Source organism: Mya arenaria, chromosome 2 (genome assembly GCF_026914265.1).
Source record: "Mya arenaria isolate MELC-2E11 chromosome 2, ASM2691426v1".
NCBI classification, from domain to species: domain Eukaryota; kingdom Metazoa; phylum Mollusca; class Bivalvia; order Myida; family Myidae; genus Mya; species Mya arenaria.
In genome coordinates, this window is record NC_069123.1 from 6,300,252 (window position 1) to 6,320,674 (window position 20,423).

At 34.8% G+C, this 20,423-nt stretch overlaps 1 protein-coding gene across 1 annotated transcript in view; it reads right to left on the bottom strand.

The window, feature by feature from the left end:
- The window catches only part of LOC128219318 (uncharacterized), a 29,055-nt gene extending 13,703 nt beyond the window's left edge, over nucleotides 1-15,352 (bottom strand). The window contains exon 1 of the mRNA XM_052927130.1: nucleotides 15,024-15,352. Within this exon, the coding sequence (XP_052783090.1) occupies nucleotides 15,024-15,090 (67 nt within the window). The 5' untranslated portion in view covers nucleotides 15,091-15,352. The remainder of the gene's footprint in view (nucleotides 1-15,023) is intronic.
- Between the last annotated feature and the right edge of the window lie 5,071 nt (nucleotides 15,353-20,423).

Below are 20,423 nucleotides of genomic sequence, written 5' to 3' on the forward strand. Positions count from 1 at the left end.
GTTCGATTATTGAGGAAAATATGTAATTGACAAGACATCCGCATAAGCAGCTCTATGCGGCGTAACCTTTCGAAACATTACACGGACAAGGATAAGCTCTATGTGACTGCTCTATGTGACTTTATGTTACGAAGCATTACATGGACAAGGATAAGCCCTACGTGACCTTATGTTACGAAGCATTACATGGACAAGGACGAGCTCTACGTGACCTTATGTTACGAAGCATTACAGGGACAAGGACGACCTCTATGTGACTTAATGTTACGAAGCATTACAGGGACAAGGACGAGCTCTATATGACTTTATGTTACGAAATATTACATGGACAAGGATAAGCTCTACTTGATCTTATGTTACGAAGCATTACATGGAAAAGGATAAGCTCTATGTGACTTTATGTTACAAAGCATAACATGGACAAGGACGACCTCTATGTGACTTAATGTTACGAAGCATTACAGGGACAAGGACGAGCTCTATATGACTTTATGTTACGAAGCATTACATGGACAAGGACGAGCTCTACGTGACCTTATGTTACGAAGCATTACATGGACAAGGATAAGCTCTACGTGATCTTATGTTACGAAGCATTACATGGACAAGGATAAGCTCTATGTGACTTTATGTTACGAAGGATTACATGGACAAGGATAAGCTCTATGTGACTTTATGTTACGAAGCATAACATGGTCAGTTATTAATAACAAGTAATCCGATTAGCTACATCGTTCTTAGATCCAATTAAGATCAATATTGAATACCAGCCATGGTCCCAAAATAACTTAAGTGAAATCTTAATCTCAAATTAAACTCTTTTACGTCGTAAAAATTAGAACTATTCAAAAGCGTGTATGTATTTACACTGTCAAAAAAAAAATAAAAAAAAATAATCGTATAGCAAAAATATACATGAGTGTTTGTTAAAAAGCAATGAGATGTACTCAATTAAATTTTCTGCTGTAGAAATTTTTTTGTTAGGAATCTTGACCAACGATTTTTATCAAGATTTTCTATGATATATTGTGTTTTTATGAGTGTGAAAGCAAATATGATTTAAAATCACTTTTGATATTATGCGGTTAAATGAGATGAAATTGATATTGAGATTTGACTTAAGCATTTTCCTGATATTTGTGGCAAATAATTCAATTCTTAATAATTGTTCATTTCTTTGAAGGATTCTGTCTGTTTAAAAAGAACTTAATATATCAGAACAGAACATTTATTTAGATACAAGCATATACAGCTTATGATTATCAAAACAATCATGATAGCATGCACAACAGCATAGATAAATTAACATGATAACAAACAAATAACAGCAAGAGAGCAATAACACCCAGTCTAAGTCAGACGGTAATGTGTTCAGTGTTCACCATATAGTCGCTTATCTGATTTGCCTTAACATATACATAAACATATTTGTACATATAGCCAGTTTGTGTAACAATGACTTCTGTTTAAGTCATTGAATTCATCATTCAACCCACCCACAGAAGTCCTGCCTATTTGATGACTTATATTGGGTCGATTGTTCAGAACTTAGTTTAAGTAAACAACGTGATCAACGACATCATTGCTTACTTTTAAAGCTGCATTCTCACCGATTGAACGTTTTGACAACTTTTTTTTATGTTTTTTTTTTCTTTGAACGAGCCAATTTTTGCGAAAATCAATGAAAACCAGTGATACAAGACTCCTGATAAAATTTAGATCACAGATTTTTATATTGAAGTTCAAAAATTGATGATTTATGCATTTTTCTTGAACCGTTATTAACGGTTTAAGCCATAAACATTAATTTTTGAACAGAAATATGAAAATCTAAGATCTGATTTTTTGTCAACAATCTTATATCATTGGTTTGCTGATATTTACGCAAAAATTTGCTCTTTCCAAGACAAAAAAAAAAGAGTTGTCAACACGTTGAATCTGTGAGAGTGCAGCTTTAAACGTAAACTTGTTTTCTGACGTGCCCATATATTTAAATATAGACAAGTTCAGATGAAACAGTTGTTTCAAATCTTGTTAGAAATACTGCATACCACAAATGCATCCAATACTTTTCTGAGCAATCACGAATAGAGAGTTAACAACGATGAGGTTAACAACGATGAGGTTAACAACGATGAGGTTAACAACGATGAGGTTAACAACGATGAGGTTAACAACGATGAGGTTAACAACGTTGTTAACTTTAACAAAGTTCTGAACAATCAAACCATTATGAGCTATTTGAATGCTTAATAATAACAATACAATATGATATTATTTCCAACACCACTTTTACCATTGTTTACGTCCATTAAAAATATTATAAGGGTCACTTAGATTATACAATTCTGAACAATCACACTATTATGAGCTATTTTAATGCTTAAAAAATAACAATAAAATATGATATTATTTCCAACACCACCTTTACCATTGTTTACGTCCATAATAATATTATTAGGGTCACTTAGATTATACAAATGTACATTTAAGTGAAAGCAACCGTGTTATATGGCCTACATTGTATTAATCGAAATTTAAACGAAATATACACAAATTTTAATGCTTTCCAGTGGACAATATTGCACAGCGGAGGATCTGCTAACAAGCTTATCGGACGAAGACAAATTGGTCAAATTTGACCTGGTCTTTCTCAAATCCGGTTGTGATAATATCAGGCTGTAGGCTAACGATGGTCAAGTCCTCGTATCGCCCTTTGCATCTGTAACAGTCGCGTATTGTAACTGGCTTCGAACATTTTCACATTCATTTACGACTAAGATAAACATATGTTTTAATAGATCAAAGTGTTTTAACGTGTTCTTTATGTAAAAACAAAATTCAATCTTCAGTAACCAAAGTCTCATATGTTGGCTAAAGAGTTTTGCAATACAATAATACCAACAAAATCGCCTAGATTTTCACGTCAATCGTGTAGTAAATCGCTTCATTGGAAAACAAATAGAAATTAAACGATAACGTGTACATGTATATATATATATATATATACACACATATAAAATTATTTTCATATAAACATATAAGCAGTTTTTCTTATATAATCACTGTTGCTAACGTCGAATATCCTCGATACACTACTATGCTATGATTCGTCGTGTACCGTGGGCTATTTGGCTATTAAAATCTGTAATAGTGAACAGCTAATAAGATAGTTTCATTGGTTCCGCAAGGTTCCACATGTTTACCGCGGGACAATATTATGGCGAAAGCCGGAATTTAACCGGGTCGGCATTTAGTGTACAATAATATTTAACCCTGTCAAGGCCACTCGGCCATGTAGGCTACTGGCACTATAGGGTTGTTGAAGAATATGTACGTGTATATGGAATAATATTTAATTGTTACATGCAAATTCATTGGAAGAAGAGTTGTCTCCCCTGACTCATGCGCATTCATTAAAAAGATTTATTGTCAGTCAATTGTCTCACGGTATTTACGAAGTATAACGGAAATAAGTAACTGAATTGCCGACGATGCACTCTAACCAGCAAGAATATTGAAAATGTTCATCGCACAAGATCGACGGACAATTCTTTGACATCCCTGTTGAAGGAGAATACAGTCAAAACTCGATAGGTCGAAGTCGTTGGGTCCCATATAAATAATTCGAGATAACGAACATTCGATATAACCGGAATACAAAAAGTGCATAACTAAAACGAAAACATCGAAAAAAGTTCGACATTACCTAATATTGAGACAACCGAGTTCGACAAAGCGAGTTTGGACTGAAGTTTATATTTCTGATACATATTATGTACATTACTAATGTAATGGTAAATCTGTTCCACGTGTGCATCAACTGTATCGTTGCTCTCATAACGATTTAATGGTATATTAATTTCGTCTGATTCACGAGTTTACGCCCTTAATGTTCTGATGGCTATGACCTTGGGTGGAAAATGAATTTTAAATCCAATATATATCCATTCATTGCCTCTCTCCTACATACTATTTGGTCATAATCAACCGCAGCTGGGTAGCTGGTAGACAATGTTCAAAGGGATGGCTCGCTTGTATGACAATGCAGGGTCAAATTAAGATTATATTTATGAAGTATTCTGCTTTCATGCTCCGGAGAAGAAAGAAAACCATAATGTATGAGATTCACGGTCTGCTGATGTTGAGAATAAATTTCAATTTACCAAAAAATAAGTGTCTGACTTAAATCACTAAGGGTTTTAAAGACCCCAAATTGAAGTAGTATCACTTAGGTGTATAAATTGAACTGTGTAATTCTGATAATTAACATACAGCGTTCAGCTTTAAACAGCCAATTTCACTTAAAAATTAATAAAAGATACATTTGCGGCAACAATGTTTGAAGTATCACAAATATCTAAGAGCTCAATTCGAAACCGGCGAAATTCCACCAAAACAGCAAGTTAAAAATGGGGGGGGGGGGGCAATTCTGGCTACTAAGCTCGAAATTATCTATTTTCATAATTATGTATTTACAACAGTTTATGTAGTGTTTTCATTTTAAAAAAGACCAGGGCATTCCGTATGGATTTAAATCTTGGCATAAAGACTAACAATAATATCTTCTTTTTCCTCCTGTCGGCACGCATACCTAGGAACACCTTGTGCGCACAAAAAAGTGTGTCCAGCGAGTACCCTCCTAAAACTGTTCTTTTTAGAACCGGTTTTAGGTCCAACCAAGGTATAGTGCATAAGATTTTCTCAACTGTGTGTACACTTTAAATACCAGCTAAATTCAATTCACACAAAAAAACATCAACAATAAAACTTCAATTTACGACTAAACTCGATTATGGTCTTCTGAAAAGGGCTGCTTGTCCTAAACTTTGACCGCGTTTCGATCGGTACTTTTTGAATAACACCGTCAATTTTGCATCCGGACAATTTTAGATATATAGAGAGTCGGGTAGGGTTACATCTTAATTAATGTAACAATTTAGGCTATGTCAATATTATATATTATAGTTTTGTTGACTTGTTCTATGGAAGCACATATCGAATATACTGATAATCGGATCATATAGTAGTGTCGACTTGTTCCATGGAAGTGCATGTCGTATTTACTGATAATGTGCTCATAAAGACTTGTCGACTAGTTCTATGGAAGCACATATCGAATATACTGATAATCGGATCATATAGTAGTGTCGACTTGTTCCATGGAAGTGCATGTCGTATTTACTGAAAAAGTGCTCATGTAGTACTGTAGACTCATTTTATGTCAACTTCTAAACAAGTGAACACATGTTCATCTTTTTTTTCATTTCATAAACTACATGGAAGATATTATCGTACCAACAAGTTATGTTAACGTGTAAGCTTGTCGACGCTTGTAATGTCTACTCAAGAGATTCACAACTTGTCGTAATAAGTGTGTCGACCTGTTAACTGGATAAGTCCATAATAATTGCAACATCTCGTGTTATTACTCGCAGATCGAAATGAAACATTTTGACATGACAAAATGATCACATCTTCTGTATATATGATATACGCTTCCATACTATATGATCACATCCTCTGTATATTCGATATAAGTTTCCATACTATATGATCACATCCTCAGTCTATGCGATATACGCTCCCATACTACATGCTCACATCACCAGTCTAAACGATTTACGCTTCCGTACTACATGATCACATCCTCTGTATATTCGATATACGTTTCAATACTACATGATCACATCATCAGTCTATACGATAAACGCTCCCATACTACATGATCACATCGTCTGTAAATACGATATACGCTTCATTAATATATGATCACAGTCATCATCTGTTTATACGATATGCGATATATCGTATATACAGATGATGGGATTATATAGTATGGAAACGTATATCGTATATACAGATGATGGGATTATATTTCTTTTTTTGGTGCATTATGTAACATTGAAAATTTTACATAATTTTCAGTTTTAAACGATGTAAGCGAAACTATGATAACCTTTCACTATTATTTGTGTTACTAAACATTTTTGCAAACTATTTAATCTTTGTAATGAATTATGAAAAAGTGAAACGGCTGATAATAAATCAGTTATGAATAGATGAAGATGGGCTATTAAACTTACATTCAAAGAAGTGCTCTTATCCGTACAAGAAACACAATTTCACACCCAGATTCGCACAGACACACAATATATATATATTATATTTCTTTTGCGATTAACTATGTAATTTTAAACTGACATTTTGTTCAATGACAGTAATAAACGTACTGACATAAGCTTTTGGTTAAATTCAAATTTCCAAGTAGTACTTTAAATCCGCAGGTTATAATACCACGTAAATGCCAATTGATAACACTTTGGTGTCGTCAAATTGCGAATAAATGCCGAAATGCTTTGCAGACATGGGGGTCAATATTATATTGGAAAGCAATACACTGTTTAAGACTCGCTAAATAGGCTTTCTTTAACCTACATTTTCCCCAATCTGTTTATTCTTTGTATAAATACTTCATACGTATAGACAGCCTACATCAATAAGAAACAATAATATAACAACAAAAGGAAAAACGTTGGGAGGGTTTTGTTAATTATTTATTATACCCTAAAGCGGCTTAAAATGAACACGCGTTTACATTTTATAGTAGCAAATCGGCGCTTTGATGTAAGGCTGAACTACAAACTGTTTGTTTCGGGTAACCCGACCCTACCTGATAAAAGTCGCCTACCCAAGTATTTTTTTGGAAAAAAAGACGGTTCTCCTGTCACAAACACAATTTTGTTTAAACATAACTGTCATTAATTTTGGCAGAGAATAAAGCTCCATAGCGTCAGCAATATATAGTAACATTTGCTAAACATAGTTTTATTTGCAAGAAAATGATTTTGACAAGTATATTTTGAAAAAATCCAGACCGACCCTACTTAATATTTTTTGTGTTATGTTCTATATAATACTGAAACACTTATGTTCTGTTCTATATAATAATGAAAACACGAATGTTTTGTTCTATATAATATTGAAAACTCTTCTGTTCTTTTTTATATAATAATGAAAACTCTTATGTTCTGCTCTATATAATACTGAAAACTCTTCTGTTCTGTTCTATATTATAATGAAAACACTTATGTTCTTTTATATATAATAATGAAAACTCTTCTGTTTTGTTCTATTTTATAATGAAAACACTTATGTTCTTTTATATATATAATAATGAAAACTCTTGTGTTCTGTTCTATATTATAATAAAAAAACTCTTACACACCAAAAACAATCAAAACAAAATATAACGCCTGGAAAACACTATGAACTAACCATGGCTGAGCACCTGGTTGCATATAATAACCGCAAACGTCTAAACAAAATTGCTGAACAACTGTATACAAAATAATCACATATTCAACGACGAAATGTAACAATAATTCCCATTTTAAATTAGTCCGATACGGTAAAATGTTGTTTTTTCGCATTTGTATCAGGCACAGCAACTTTAACTATAATACATCATTCTTAATTGTAATTCCAACGTTATTGTAATACAGGTTGGTTCTATCTACAAAATCAATTATCACTCACTTGATAATCAGTTGACCTTAAAAACGTCCGATATTCAGCGAGGGAGTCTCCAATATTCTCCTCAAAATGGTTATCCTCAAAATTATACACCCAATTATGTAGCCTTACACAGTTACTGTGAACCTAGCTAGAAATATCTTCCATAATCAGCATCCAGCTACGCTTCAGATGCGCTAGACGATACGAGCTTTTGTAAATTAGTGTACCATGAATTTGATTTTTTTGGTGAAATATACGATTTTAAATAGCTTTTAGCAGGTGATGAAATTGAGATTGGTTTTATGGCCATAGTTATGAAAATTAATTTTATTCAATTGGTCACAGCTTTACAAAGTTTAGGATTTATTCCATTCGTTTCAAGTTTACGATTATCAAGTTTATGATTTTGATTTTTTGCGTAACTATAAGGAAAACAATATTGAAGCTATTTTAATGCACGGGCTTTGCAGTTATGTGTAAGCACTTGTTACTTCATATACGATAATTTGAGATGAGCTATATTCATTTATTAAAACATTCCCATGATCAATATAACATGTATGAGATTGAATAAATGGCAGAAGAAGTGATTTACTTGTAAAATATGCAAATCGTGCCATAATAGACCCAACTGAAGCATGAAAACAACTCATTGCTAATTCAGTGAACAAAGCTATCTCCCTTGTATTTTCGACGTATTTTTTACACATTCCAGAAGACATCCTTTCAATGTTGTCAATGGAGTCGGGCCCTTCTGTTTGGATATCATTTAAGATTTGTATATTCAATCTAATTTAATTCAATTCGTTTTATTCAAGTAAACAATGGCCAATAATACACAAAATGTACAAAAACATGGTATTGTAGTTGCAATATAAGATTTACATATTTATCATGTCTAACAGATGGTATACATAGATGTTAACGTCAATATTGTATTATCATTTTCCGTAGACAATAAGGAATAGAAATCATTTAAACTATTACCAGATGAATATCAATTAAAAGGATATTGTCTACGAATAATATCGAATTTAGGACATTGAAAGAATGCATGATATTCAAAATCAATGACTGTCAAATTTTGATTCAGACAATATATATACAAAGTCTCTCATCTTCTGGAGTATAGTTTCATGTTTATGGTTTGAAATGTGAAACCTAGCAAAAGCAATCTTATATTTTATATATAAGTAAACTAGTAAATTTTTCAAGTTTATATACATCACCAAAACTATACCATGCTCAATGGGATCATATTTGGTGGTGGTAATCGGTTCAAGATTGACTATCGATAATCGGTTCCAATCAAGTAACCGATTATCGATAGTACAATCGGTTTTTGACCCTATTTTAATTGTATTTTTAATATTGTTTAAGAACTCGTAATCCTTAACTATGCTTATGTTATTTGTTGCTTTTGACCATAATGTTTAAGTTAACAAGTGGACACTTTCGAATGTAATCATGAAATCAAATGGGGAAATTGGCGGAAACTAACCGAACGCAAATAACGAGAGGAAAGATAAAACACTCGTCGGTTGAATCGATGACCGATTTCAGGCACAACCAATCAATTCTGGATTACAATCGATCATCGAAACATCACCTTCGCCAGATCATTTCAACGAGTGTATGACAAACAATCGTTCGATCAAGCATTTTTGGTTTGATATTATGGTATTATCACAAATTGAATTAAATTTTAATTTACAAATTCAAATAATATCTTTCTTACGCTCTTTGTTCTAAGAATCTGAATCTATATTTATATATCGTTTAAACTCCGGGCCCCGTTTCAGTAAAGATTGTAAGGCTTAAAGGAATGTTTGGCATGACAATCCCCTGCTGTGCATCTCCTGCTAATTGCACTGATGTCACAGTAGGGGCCAATTTCCTGTTTATTTGTTTATTGGCTCAGGGACATTTAAGGTCCATTTCTATAATAAAACCCCCAAACCTCACAAAAGGATATTAAGATCGGAGAACTGATAAGACAATTAGGCAATAAGATTAAGATCAATACACAGACATTGTGTACAATACACATATAGGATATGACACGAGTTGTCATTTAATACAAGATTTTATTAAACGAGTTCATGAAATTTGTTAGTAAGCGAGCCTCTGGCGAGCTTACTAACAACTTTCATGGACGAGTTTAATAAAAATCTTGTATAAAATGACAACGAGTGTCAGATCTTTTTTATCACATGCTTAAAACGGTGTTTTTATTACCAATTTAGTTCCACATTCCACTTTCTAAACCCATTGTTTGACAGCCAAAGTACACTGAGTGGAATGTCAACAATGCGCCATATAAATAGTTCCAAATGAAAATGACAAAAACAGCTAGCAGTTATCAAGTTTTTATTCTGATAAAGCGCTGAACAAGTCACAAGTATAAACATGTGTAGTAAAATATCGAACAACATGAATAACGAACAATTTTAACCATTAAAACACAATAAGTACACAACTTGATGACGTCACACTGAGAGTACATGCTTTTACGCGGTTTATGTGACCTACATCGTCTGTCAAGTTTTACTGTGTGCACGGATTTAAAAGTTATTCGCTGTCGCTTTCTATGATGACTTTAAAGCGTTTTCTTAGTGGACATGGATTTTAACAACATGCAGATGATTACGACGAAGCCTTACTCTGCACTGCAAGGATGTTGATGTTGAAAAAGTTCCATCAAGAATGTTTCCAGAGAACAAGCTGTTCTTACCGTCTTGGGACGTACGTGTGATGAGAAACCTGTGCTGCGGAATTCATATTTGTGTTTTGGTAACCGACAGCTGATTAAACTGGCAAGCAAATTTTATGGCATTGGTCGCATATTGCCTGTTAAGATGGAGATGTTTGAAATGTTCTCGTGTTGTTTGTCACTAATGTGGCTGTATTTGTTGACTGACTGGATATTTCTGTGACTAGTAGTCTGCATTATCTGGTTGGCGGAACATTGTTATCAGAAAGTTTTCGAACAAGATGCTTTCTGGCACTATGATTCGTAAGCCATTTGTCTTCCGGAAGTCCTTCCGCTTCATTATTGAGGTTAGTATTTGTTGGCGTTTAAACCATTTTTTACAAACAATGCGGAGGGATATCTAGGTCGCGTGTGATTAGTCTAGCCAATAGAAATGTCTGATAAGTTATCTTACACATGTGTAAGATAAAAATATTCGTAATGGGTATATTACACGGAAAACAAGGGTAAGCATGTGATAAATCTTTTTATTTATTTATTTATTATTTTTTTTAATTTTTTTATTATTGTTATTAGTATTATTATTATTATTATTTTTTTTTTTTTTTTGGGGGGGGGGGGCACTTATAGAAGGATTGAACTAGGCCTTTAAGATCGTTAATTTCAACGTGTGACCCCATTTCGTGGCGTCAACTGTGGTACAATATACATATCGTAAGGACAAGTATCGTATAGAATCTGCCCGTAACTTGACGGGTGTCCCCAGGCACTCGGAGCAGTGTTACGACTAAGATATTTATTGGAACGGGGACAAGGAGTTGTATTCAATTTAAGTGATTCATTCACTCTATTGGTCAGTTATTAATAACAAGTAATCCGATTAGCTACATCGTTCTTAAATCCAATATTGAATAACAGTCCTGTGTAAACTTAAGGGCAGACTGTATGTGATATATGTCCTTACGGTTAATTTTATTGAAATGCATTTAACGGCAAACACGAGGAAAATTTAGATCTTAAGTCTTAAAATCTAAAGTGAACGGGATCCAGAATTGAAAAAGTAATTGAACGTTTTTTGTGTGTAGGGGAACAATAGAAGTTGTCGCAAAACAGTTATTTTTTTTTTTTTTTTTTTTTTCTTCTTCTTCTGTATTATGTTTAACGCATTTGATTAAAATGAACAAAACAAAAATGATATATGATTTGTGTACATATAAAAACTATTTTAGTCTTTATATTTTGTTTCATCAATTAATAGCTACGTGGAAACAGATGCCCGAAGTTAAAAAGCGCTCAACTATCGCAACTATCTTTAGGTGCTTAATTCTGTTTTGATCCTTAAAGCCAAATGAGTTAAACCTAATAATGCATTAAAATAAGAAAAAATAAAACGTTTGACATCAACCTTTATTGTGTCCCTTTAAACAAGATCAAACAGATAAACAGAACATGTCTCAGTTCATGAAGATCAATTTAGCTCTGCAGTAATAGCACCAATAAATGAAATCAATAGCGAAATCGATGACTACTTGGATCTTTTGTCAACATCTACAACATTCATTGACTTGATCGATGTGAATTAGTCCATAACAGCGTAGCTACCATGACTTCGGAATGGTTGTTACAGCGAGTTTTTATGGCAAAGTCGGCATTAGATATGCCCTCGACCTTGAACAACAAGAATATGGCATATGTAACGAACAGTGATTGTGTGAGAGTGTGTGTATTTGTTTGGTTGGGTTCGAACGTGTGTGCGTGCGTGCGTGTGTTCGTGCGTAGGTGCGGGCGTGGGTGAGTGTGTGTGTGCATATGTGCAGTGTTTCTTCAAAGCTTCGTGTATATATCTAATTTTATTTCGTTTCGAGGTTCTTTTGGTTGACATAATTCTTTAAAGCATATTAACAATGGGTTACGATATATTTCCCAAGCATTTCAAACGTTATACCACAACATAAGAAATTAAAAATATTTCCCTTTTCTATCACATATCTTAATTCCTCATAGAATACCAGTATTTCTTCCATTTTCTATTTTTCATCTGTTTTATCTAATTGAAGTTAAATTTTATCATTCTATTTTTTTCAAATTATTCGTCGTAGTAAAAATTATTTTCAACGAACAAATCACTGCTCACGTAGACATACTATTATGTGAACCGTTTTTTGAAACCATTTCGAAATAGTCGCGTAGTCTAGCTTTTAACAATGGCAATGAGTTGACATCTTAAGCCTTAAAAATATTTTTTGGGTGTTGTCACTTGCTAAAATCACCACATTTTCGGTCATGTGTCATGACATATGACTACACATTCGTTCATGTGACATGTAATATGCGTACACTTTACGTACACTTTAGGTCATGTGACATGTCATGTGCAAACACTCACTTTCGATCATGTGACATGCCATATGCGTACACTTTCGGTCATGTGACATGCCATATACGTACATATTTGGTCATGTGACATTGCATATGCGTACATTTTCGGTCATGTGACATGTCATATGAGTACATTTTCGGTCATGTGACATGCTATACACGTACACTTTCGGTCATGTGATAAGACATATGCGTACATTTTCGGTCATGTGACATGTCATATGAGTATATTTTCGGTCATGTGACATGTCATATGAGTACATTTTCGGTCATGTGACATTTTATACACGTACACTTTCGGTCACGTGATATGGCATATGCGTATATTTTCAGTCATGTGACATGTCATATGAGGATATTTTCGGTCACGTGACATGACATACACGTACACGTTCGGTCATGTGACATGATATATGCGTACACGTTCGGTCATGTGACATGACATACAAGTACACGTTCGATCATGTGACATGACATTCACGTACACGTTCGGTCATGTGACATGACATACACGTACATGTTCGATCATGTGACATGACATATGCGTACACTTTTCGTCATGTGACATGACATACACGTACACGTTCGGTCATGTGACATGACATATGCGTACACGTTCGATCATGTGACATGACATACACGTACACGTTCGATCATGTGACATGACATGCGTACACGTTCGATCATGTGATATTACATAAACGTACACTTTCGGTCATGTGACAAGACATACACGTACACGTTCGATCATGTGACATGACATATGCGTACACGTTCGGTTATGTGACATGACATATGCGTACACTTTCGATCACAGGGGCAGGTTGCTTTGTTTTGACACACCACGACCCCGCCCGTTTTTTTAAACATTTTTTAGTAAGAATATGATGTGATAACTGTTACTTATGATAACTGGCAAAAAAATATGTTTTTGTTAATTATTATTTTATTATCTTTGTAAAGGGTGACAACTTGACCCTGAATTTCCATATATTTGCAGACATGACCCTATTCAAGATGTCATAACTTTGTCAAATCTTAACCAAACTCTACATTTTGGGACTTTCCTTGTAGAGTCAGTGTCAATCTTTAAGAAAATGTACAGTTTTACCGAAAATAAATGCAATTTCAAACCCGAATTACCTAATACATGTTACTCGACAAACCAACTACCCGCTAATTTCACCGAAATTTTCCAGACTAAAATGCATTATACCGCTATTGCATCATCAATTCAACACGTGTGCCTAATAAGAGAAACCATATATCTATCACGCTACAGGTGAAATGGAAGTCAAATAGAGTCGTCACCCTTTACAAAAATAATAGAATAAAAATTAAAAAAAAAATTGTTGTTGTTTAATTCTATTTTCATTTAATATTTTTGTTTGATTATGTCTGAAAACAAATCTATACACGGTACAAGAACAGTTAATATTTGTTGACATTGGAATTAATCAAACCCGTCAAACCATTGTAAGGTTATTGGAATTCCAACAGTTTTAACAAAGTTTAAATATACACTGCAGATTAGACATATCAGTAGGGATATAAATTTCAATTACGGAAATGAACATGTATAAAATCCGTTCCATGTATGGCATTTTAAAATTTAAAAATAAACTATTGAATTTACTTAGCAGAAAAGTGGACTGGTGGTAAAAAATAATTTTATCCATTGTCGAATACTAGTACATTCATTTCAGTAAATAAGCAGCCAGATATTATTTATTTAAATAAGGTGAAGCCATATTTATTAACAGTGGCTGGCACATTTAGTATGTATTTTACACATAAGAATGTGGACCATTTATAAATGTGGACCACTAAAATTGATTATGCTTGTTAAAATGTTCTTACAAAAATGAATTGGTCGCATCAAACCATTAGTTTTGTAAGTACACCATAACAAATTAAACGTTTTTAATAAGGAATTATCAAGTTTTTCTTTTCACTTTCAATGGAACAAATAATTAATTGAATGAAATTATGCACAGACTGCATAAGAATAAATGTCTTAATTGATATAGGCTATTATATGAGCGTACACTGACCTTTAGTTTAAACATACTTTATTGAACGCATGTATACATTAATATCAAAAACAAGAACGCTGTATATATTAAAACGGATTAAAGCGACAGCAGAGCTTATATTTTAAGTTTCTACTCTGACATTTTGCAAGTCAAAACATTGTGAATTACATTTTAAAGTAGTTTTTTAAGTAAGACGTTTATATACATTACATTATGTTCGTACTATAAGTGATAGTCAACCTATCTGCCCGAAGGTTGAGGGAAATAAATGTACATACTCATGGAAGTGTATAATGATGAAAGGCGCCGATGTAAGGGTGGCTGTGATGATTAACCATTAAACATAATTTCACAAAACGTTTTTCAAATTCACTCACCTGTGATGCTTATCAAAGCGAAGACGAAAACCTTTGAAAAGAACATGGTTGAGGTCTCTCTGTTCATTTTAATCCGTAATCGAAATATTATTAAATATGTTTTAACTAGTATCCATATTTGTCGTTTTTGAATAGTTGTTACTCAAGTTGCTTATTATGCACATCGTTGCGTTTATTGGTACTAGAATGAACGAAATAGTGTCCATTCACAATATGGTTTTGCATTATTAATAAAGTTAGCCTATTTATACATGTCCGTCCAATACAATATAATACGGTATACCCATTTGTTGTATTTAAAATTATCGAGCGATCTTTCTTCTTTATACTTTAACTACGGTAGCCAAATGTCTTTAAAGACTTTTAATGAATGCAGTTTAAAATAGGTACATATAACCGACTTGAAGTGTAAACATATATAATTATCCACGCCACAGAAATTAAAATGTAAATTCAATACAGGTAAGAAATATTCCCATAGTTCTCATTCGTATTTTCAGATGGTATAAATACAAAGATTTTACATTGCGCGAAAAACGCATACTATTTTGGCCTTAAGGGAATTAAAAGGGATCAGCGGTACTAAAATATTTGGACATAATCGGGTGGATCTATGCGTGTTTTAGGTATTATCTTGAGAAATTACAAGGTCTAATGGTCTACATGTCAGTATGTCTGTTGCTTAGGGCGAACTTTGCGAATAAAACACTAAAGTCATGGTGTGATACACTTAATTGTTCTTTATTTTGTATCTTGTATGAATATCTGGTTTGCATCTGCTTGGGTGTATTTTTAACTTCGTTCACAATCGTAGTTATTAAATTGGGTGTATTGAATTAAATGTATTAACCATAGGTTAACTTAAGTGGCTGGAAATTTAAAGTATTACTTAATCAATTGTATGCGTATTGTATAATAATTTACAGTATTATATCACACATCTTGTTTCCTTTACAACGCAACGAACGATAACTGAAACACTACAATAGTAATCTTCAAATATAGTTATCTCCCTTTTAATGTATGGGTGATAGTTAAAATATTTGACGACGCATTAGAGGTAAGAGACCTCCAAATCAAATTATTATACAGTGCCGTAGCCAGACTTAAAAAAACATCGAGGCAGAAGGGTCTATGGGGCTCCGGGGGCATGCCCCCACCCCCGCAATTTTTTTGCAAGAAGCGATTTCCTGCATTCTGGAGTATATTTTGTCAATGGTTTGTGTACATTGAGGCAAATGAAGTTATTTTTCGAGCTATAGAAAGTGTTATATGCCCCCCCCCCAAAAAAAAAAATCATCATCATCATCATCATCATCATCAATCAGCATCAGCATCGTCATCGTCATCGTCATCATCATCATCATCATCATCATCATCATCATCATCATCATCATCATCTTCATCATCATCATCATCATCATCATCATCATCATCATCATCATCATCATCAGCATCATCATCATCATCCTCATCATCATCATCAGCAACATCAGCAACACGGACAGCACCACGACATCACCACGACCACCAACTAAATATCATCCTTTACATCATCATCATAAATGAAAGTACATTATGGCAAATAATAACCAAAAGGTTGATGAACTGTCACACTGATACTCATATTTAGATACGTTTTACTTGAGCTTTGTTGAGTACAAATAACTTTAGTACGTGAAACAAATGAAACTAATGTACATTAGTTCGGAATGTAATTGCATTGTGTCTGCACGAATTCTATAATTATCTGCACTCTGCAAGTTCACTGGCAGCACCCGAACCTTTCAGACACATAATTCAGAGCAAATCTAATTCTGCACACACTTCATCATGCCATAGAAGTTAATAATGATAGTATAGTAGACGTCAAATGTCAACTGAAACAAATCCCTGAAGTCTTGGAAATACGGCATTAGTAGTCAGTTCAACGAACATAAACTGTCTGATGGCAAATATGTTACAAACCACTGTGGACAGCGAGTACTATACAATATGACAGACAGCCTCACATAGACAAGGACTTGTTCTTGTATTCCATGCCCCACAGCAACTCTGACAAACCACACTGACGTAGAGGTGATTATGAATGTCCCTCCCTTCTTCCCCCGCCAAGAAAAAAACGTTGGGTGCAAAACGTTATTATTTCCACAAATTCTTTCTGTACAAGTGACGGATTACTGTACTTGGAAATTCAATAATTTATGCGTACTTGTCCGAGGTTTATCGGTTTTATTTATTGTGTAAAAGTATCTTACTCAATATGAAGCACGAACATCAAGTGGATCCGTTACGAGAACAATACAATGCAGGTCGTTTTCTTTATTCAAAAATTGTGTTTTAAATCAACAAGACCAGTTCAAATGTACTAAACAATTGGTCATCGATCATCAAAACGTTCCGCAAATGACGAAACGGCCACCCGTGTATTTATTGATCAATACATCGTACATTTATTGATGAAAATAACATATATACATGACGTTAAACTGTACATTTATTGACGAACAAATCATATATACATGCCGATAACCCATACTCTTATTGATGAACAAATCATATATACATGCCGATAACCCATACTCTTATTGATGAACAAATCGTATATACATGACGCTAACCCGTACATTTATTGTTGAACAAATCATATATACATGACGCTAACCCGCAAATTTATTGATGAACAAGAGATGTTTGTCAAACATTATGCCCCCCCCCCCCTGAGCGCCATGTTGTCAGGATTATAAGGACAATTGAATGAAATATTCATGGACCGAAATGACAGCTGATTTGTCGCTAACATTGTATGCCGTTGAGGCAGTTTTAAGATTATGACCATTCAAAGTTTGAGGATAGAGTGTGTTATGACCATGACCTTTGACTCTATGACCTCAAAATCCATAGTAGTCATCAGCTGGTCACCAAAAATCTAAATGTTAAGTTTGAGGGCCATGGGTGCAGGCATTGAAAAGTTATCACACAGACAAGCATTTTTTGTTCAAGGTCACTGTAACCTTGACCTTTGATCCAATGACCCCTTAAATCATAAGGGGTCATCTACAGGTCAGACACAACTCCAAGTCAAGTTTGAGGGCCATGGGTGCAGGCATTGTCCAATTATCACTTGAAACATTTTCGCACTCATGGTCACTGTGAACTTGACCTTTGACCCAATGACTCCTAAAATTAATAAGGGACATCTCCTGGTCAGGCCCAACTTACATGTCAAGTTTGATGATCATAGATTCAGGTATTGTTGAGATATCACTGGGAGAAGATTTGTTAACTTTTTTTGCGTTAAAGGTTACTGTGACATTGACCTTGGCCTGATGACCCCGAATGTCAAGAGGGGTCATCTACTGGTCAGGCCCAACCTTCATGTCGAGTTTGATGACCATAGGTCCAGGAATTGTCGAGTTTGCTTTCAAGGTCACTGTGACCTTGACCTCTGACCCCTTAAATCAATAGGGGTCATCAACTGGTCAAGCCCAACCCCCAAGTCAACTTTGAGGGCCATGGGCGCAGGCATTGTTGAGTTATCACTCGGGCAACCTTTTATCGTTCAATGTCACTGTTACCTTGACCTTTGGCCCAATGACCCCTAAAATCAATATGGGCCATCTACTGGTCAGGCCCAACCTCCAATTCAAGTTTGATGGCCGTGGGTGCAGACATTGTCGCGTTATCACTCAGACAACCTTTTACCATTCAAGGTCACTGTGACCTTGACCTTTGGCTCGATGACCCCTAAAAACAATAGGGGTCATCTACTGGTCAAGCTCAACCTCCAAGTCAAGTTTGAGGGCCATAGGTGCAGGCATTGTCGAGTAATGACACGGACAACCTTTTACCATTCAAGGTCACTGTGACCTTGACCTTTGGCCCGATGACCCCCAAAAACAATAGGGGTCATCTACTGGTCAGGCCCAACCTCCAAGTCAAGTTTGAGGGCCATGGTTGTAGGCATTGTCGAGTTATCACATGGACAACCATTTACCATTCAAGGTCACTGTGACCTTTACCTTTGACCCGATGACCCCCCAAAACAATAGGGTTCATCTACTGGTCAGGCCCAACCTCCAAGTCAATTATGAGGGCCATGGGTGCAGGCATTGTTGAGTTATCACTCGGACAACCTTTTACCATTCAATGTCACTATGACCTTGATCTTTGACCCGATAAGCCCCAAAAACAATAGGGGTCAGCTACTGGTCAGGCCCAACGTCAAGTCAAGAATGAGGGCCAAGGGTGCAGGCATTGTCGAATTATCACTCAGACATCCTTTTACCATTCAAGGTCACTGTTTCCTTGACCTTTGGCCCGATGACTCCCAAAAACAACAGGGGTCATCTAATGGTCAGGCCCAACTTCCATATCAAGTTTGATGACCATAGGTCTAGGCATTGTTGAGTTATCACTCGGACAAGCTTTAGAATTATTTTACCATTAAAGGTCACTGTGACCTTGACCTTTGATCCGATGAGCCATAAAATCAATAGGGGTCATCTACTGGTCAGGCCCAACCTTCATGTCAAGTTTGATGACCATACGTCCAGGAATTGTTGAGTTATCACTCGGACAAGCTTTGGTCTACCGACGGACCGACCGACCGACCGACCGACATACCGACATGCCTGTGCAAAGCAATATACCCCTCTTCTTCGAAGGGGGGCATAGCAAATCATATATACATGACGGTAACTCGCCAATTTATTGATGAACAAATCATATATACATGACGCTAACCCGCAAATTTATTGATGAACAAATCATATATACACGACGCTAACCCGTATATTTATTGTTGAACAAATCATATATACATGACGCTAACCCGTATATTTATTGTTGAACAAATCATATACATATGACGCCTACCCGTATATTTATTGATGGAAAAATCATATATACATGACGCTAACCCGCAAATTTATTGATGAACAAATCATATATACACGACGCTAACCCGCAAATTTATTGATGAACAAATCATATATACACGACGCGAACCCGTATATTTATTGTTGAACAAATCATATATACATGACGCTAACCCGTACAGTTATTGTTGAACAAATCATATATACATGACGCTAACCCGTATAGTTATTGTTGAACAAATCATATATACATGACGCTAACCCGTATATTTATTGATGAACAAATCATATATACATGACGCTAACCCGTATAGTTATTGTTGAACAAATCATATATACATGACGCTAACCCGTATAGTTATTGTTGAACAAATCATATATACATGACGCTAATCCGTATATTTATTGATGAACAAATCATATATACATGACGCTAACCCGTACATTTTTTGTTGAACAAATCATATATACACGACGCTAACCCGTACCTTTATTGTCGAACAAATCATATATACACGAC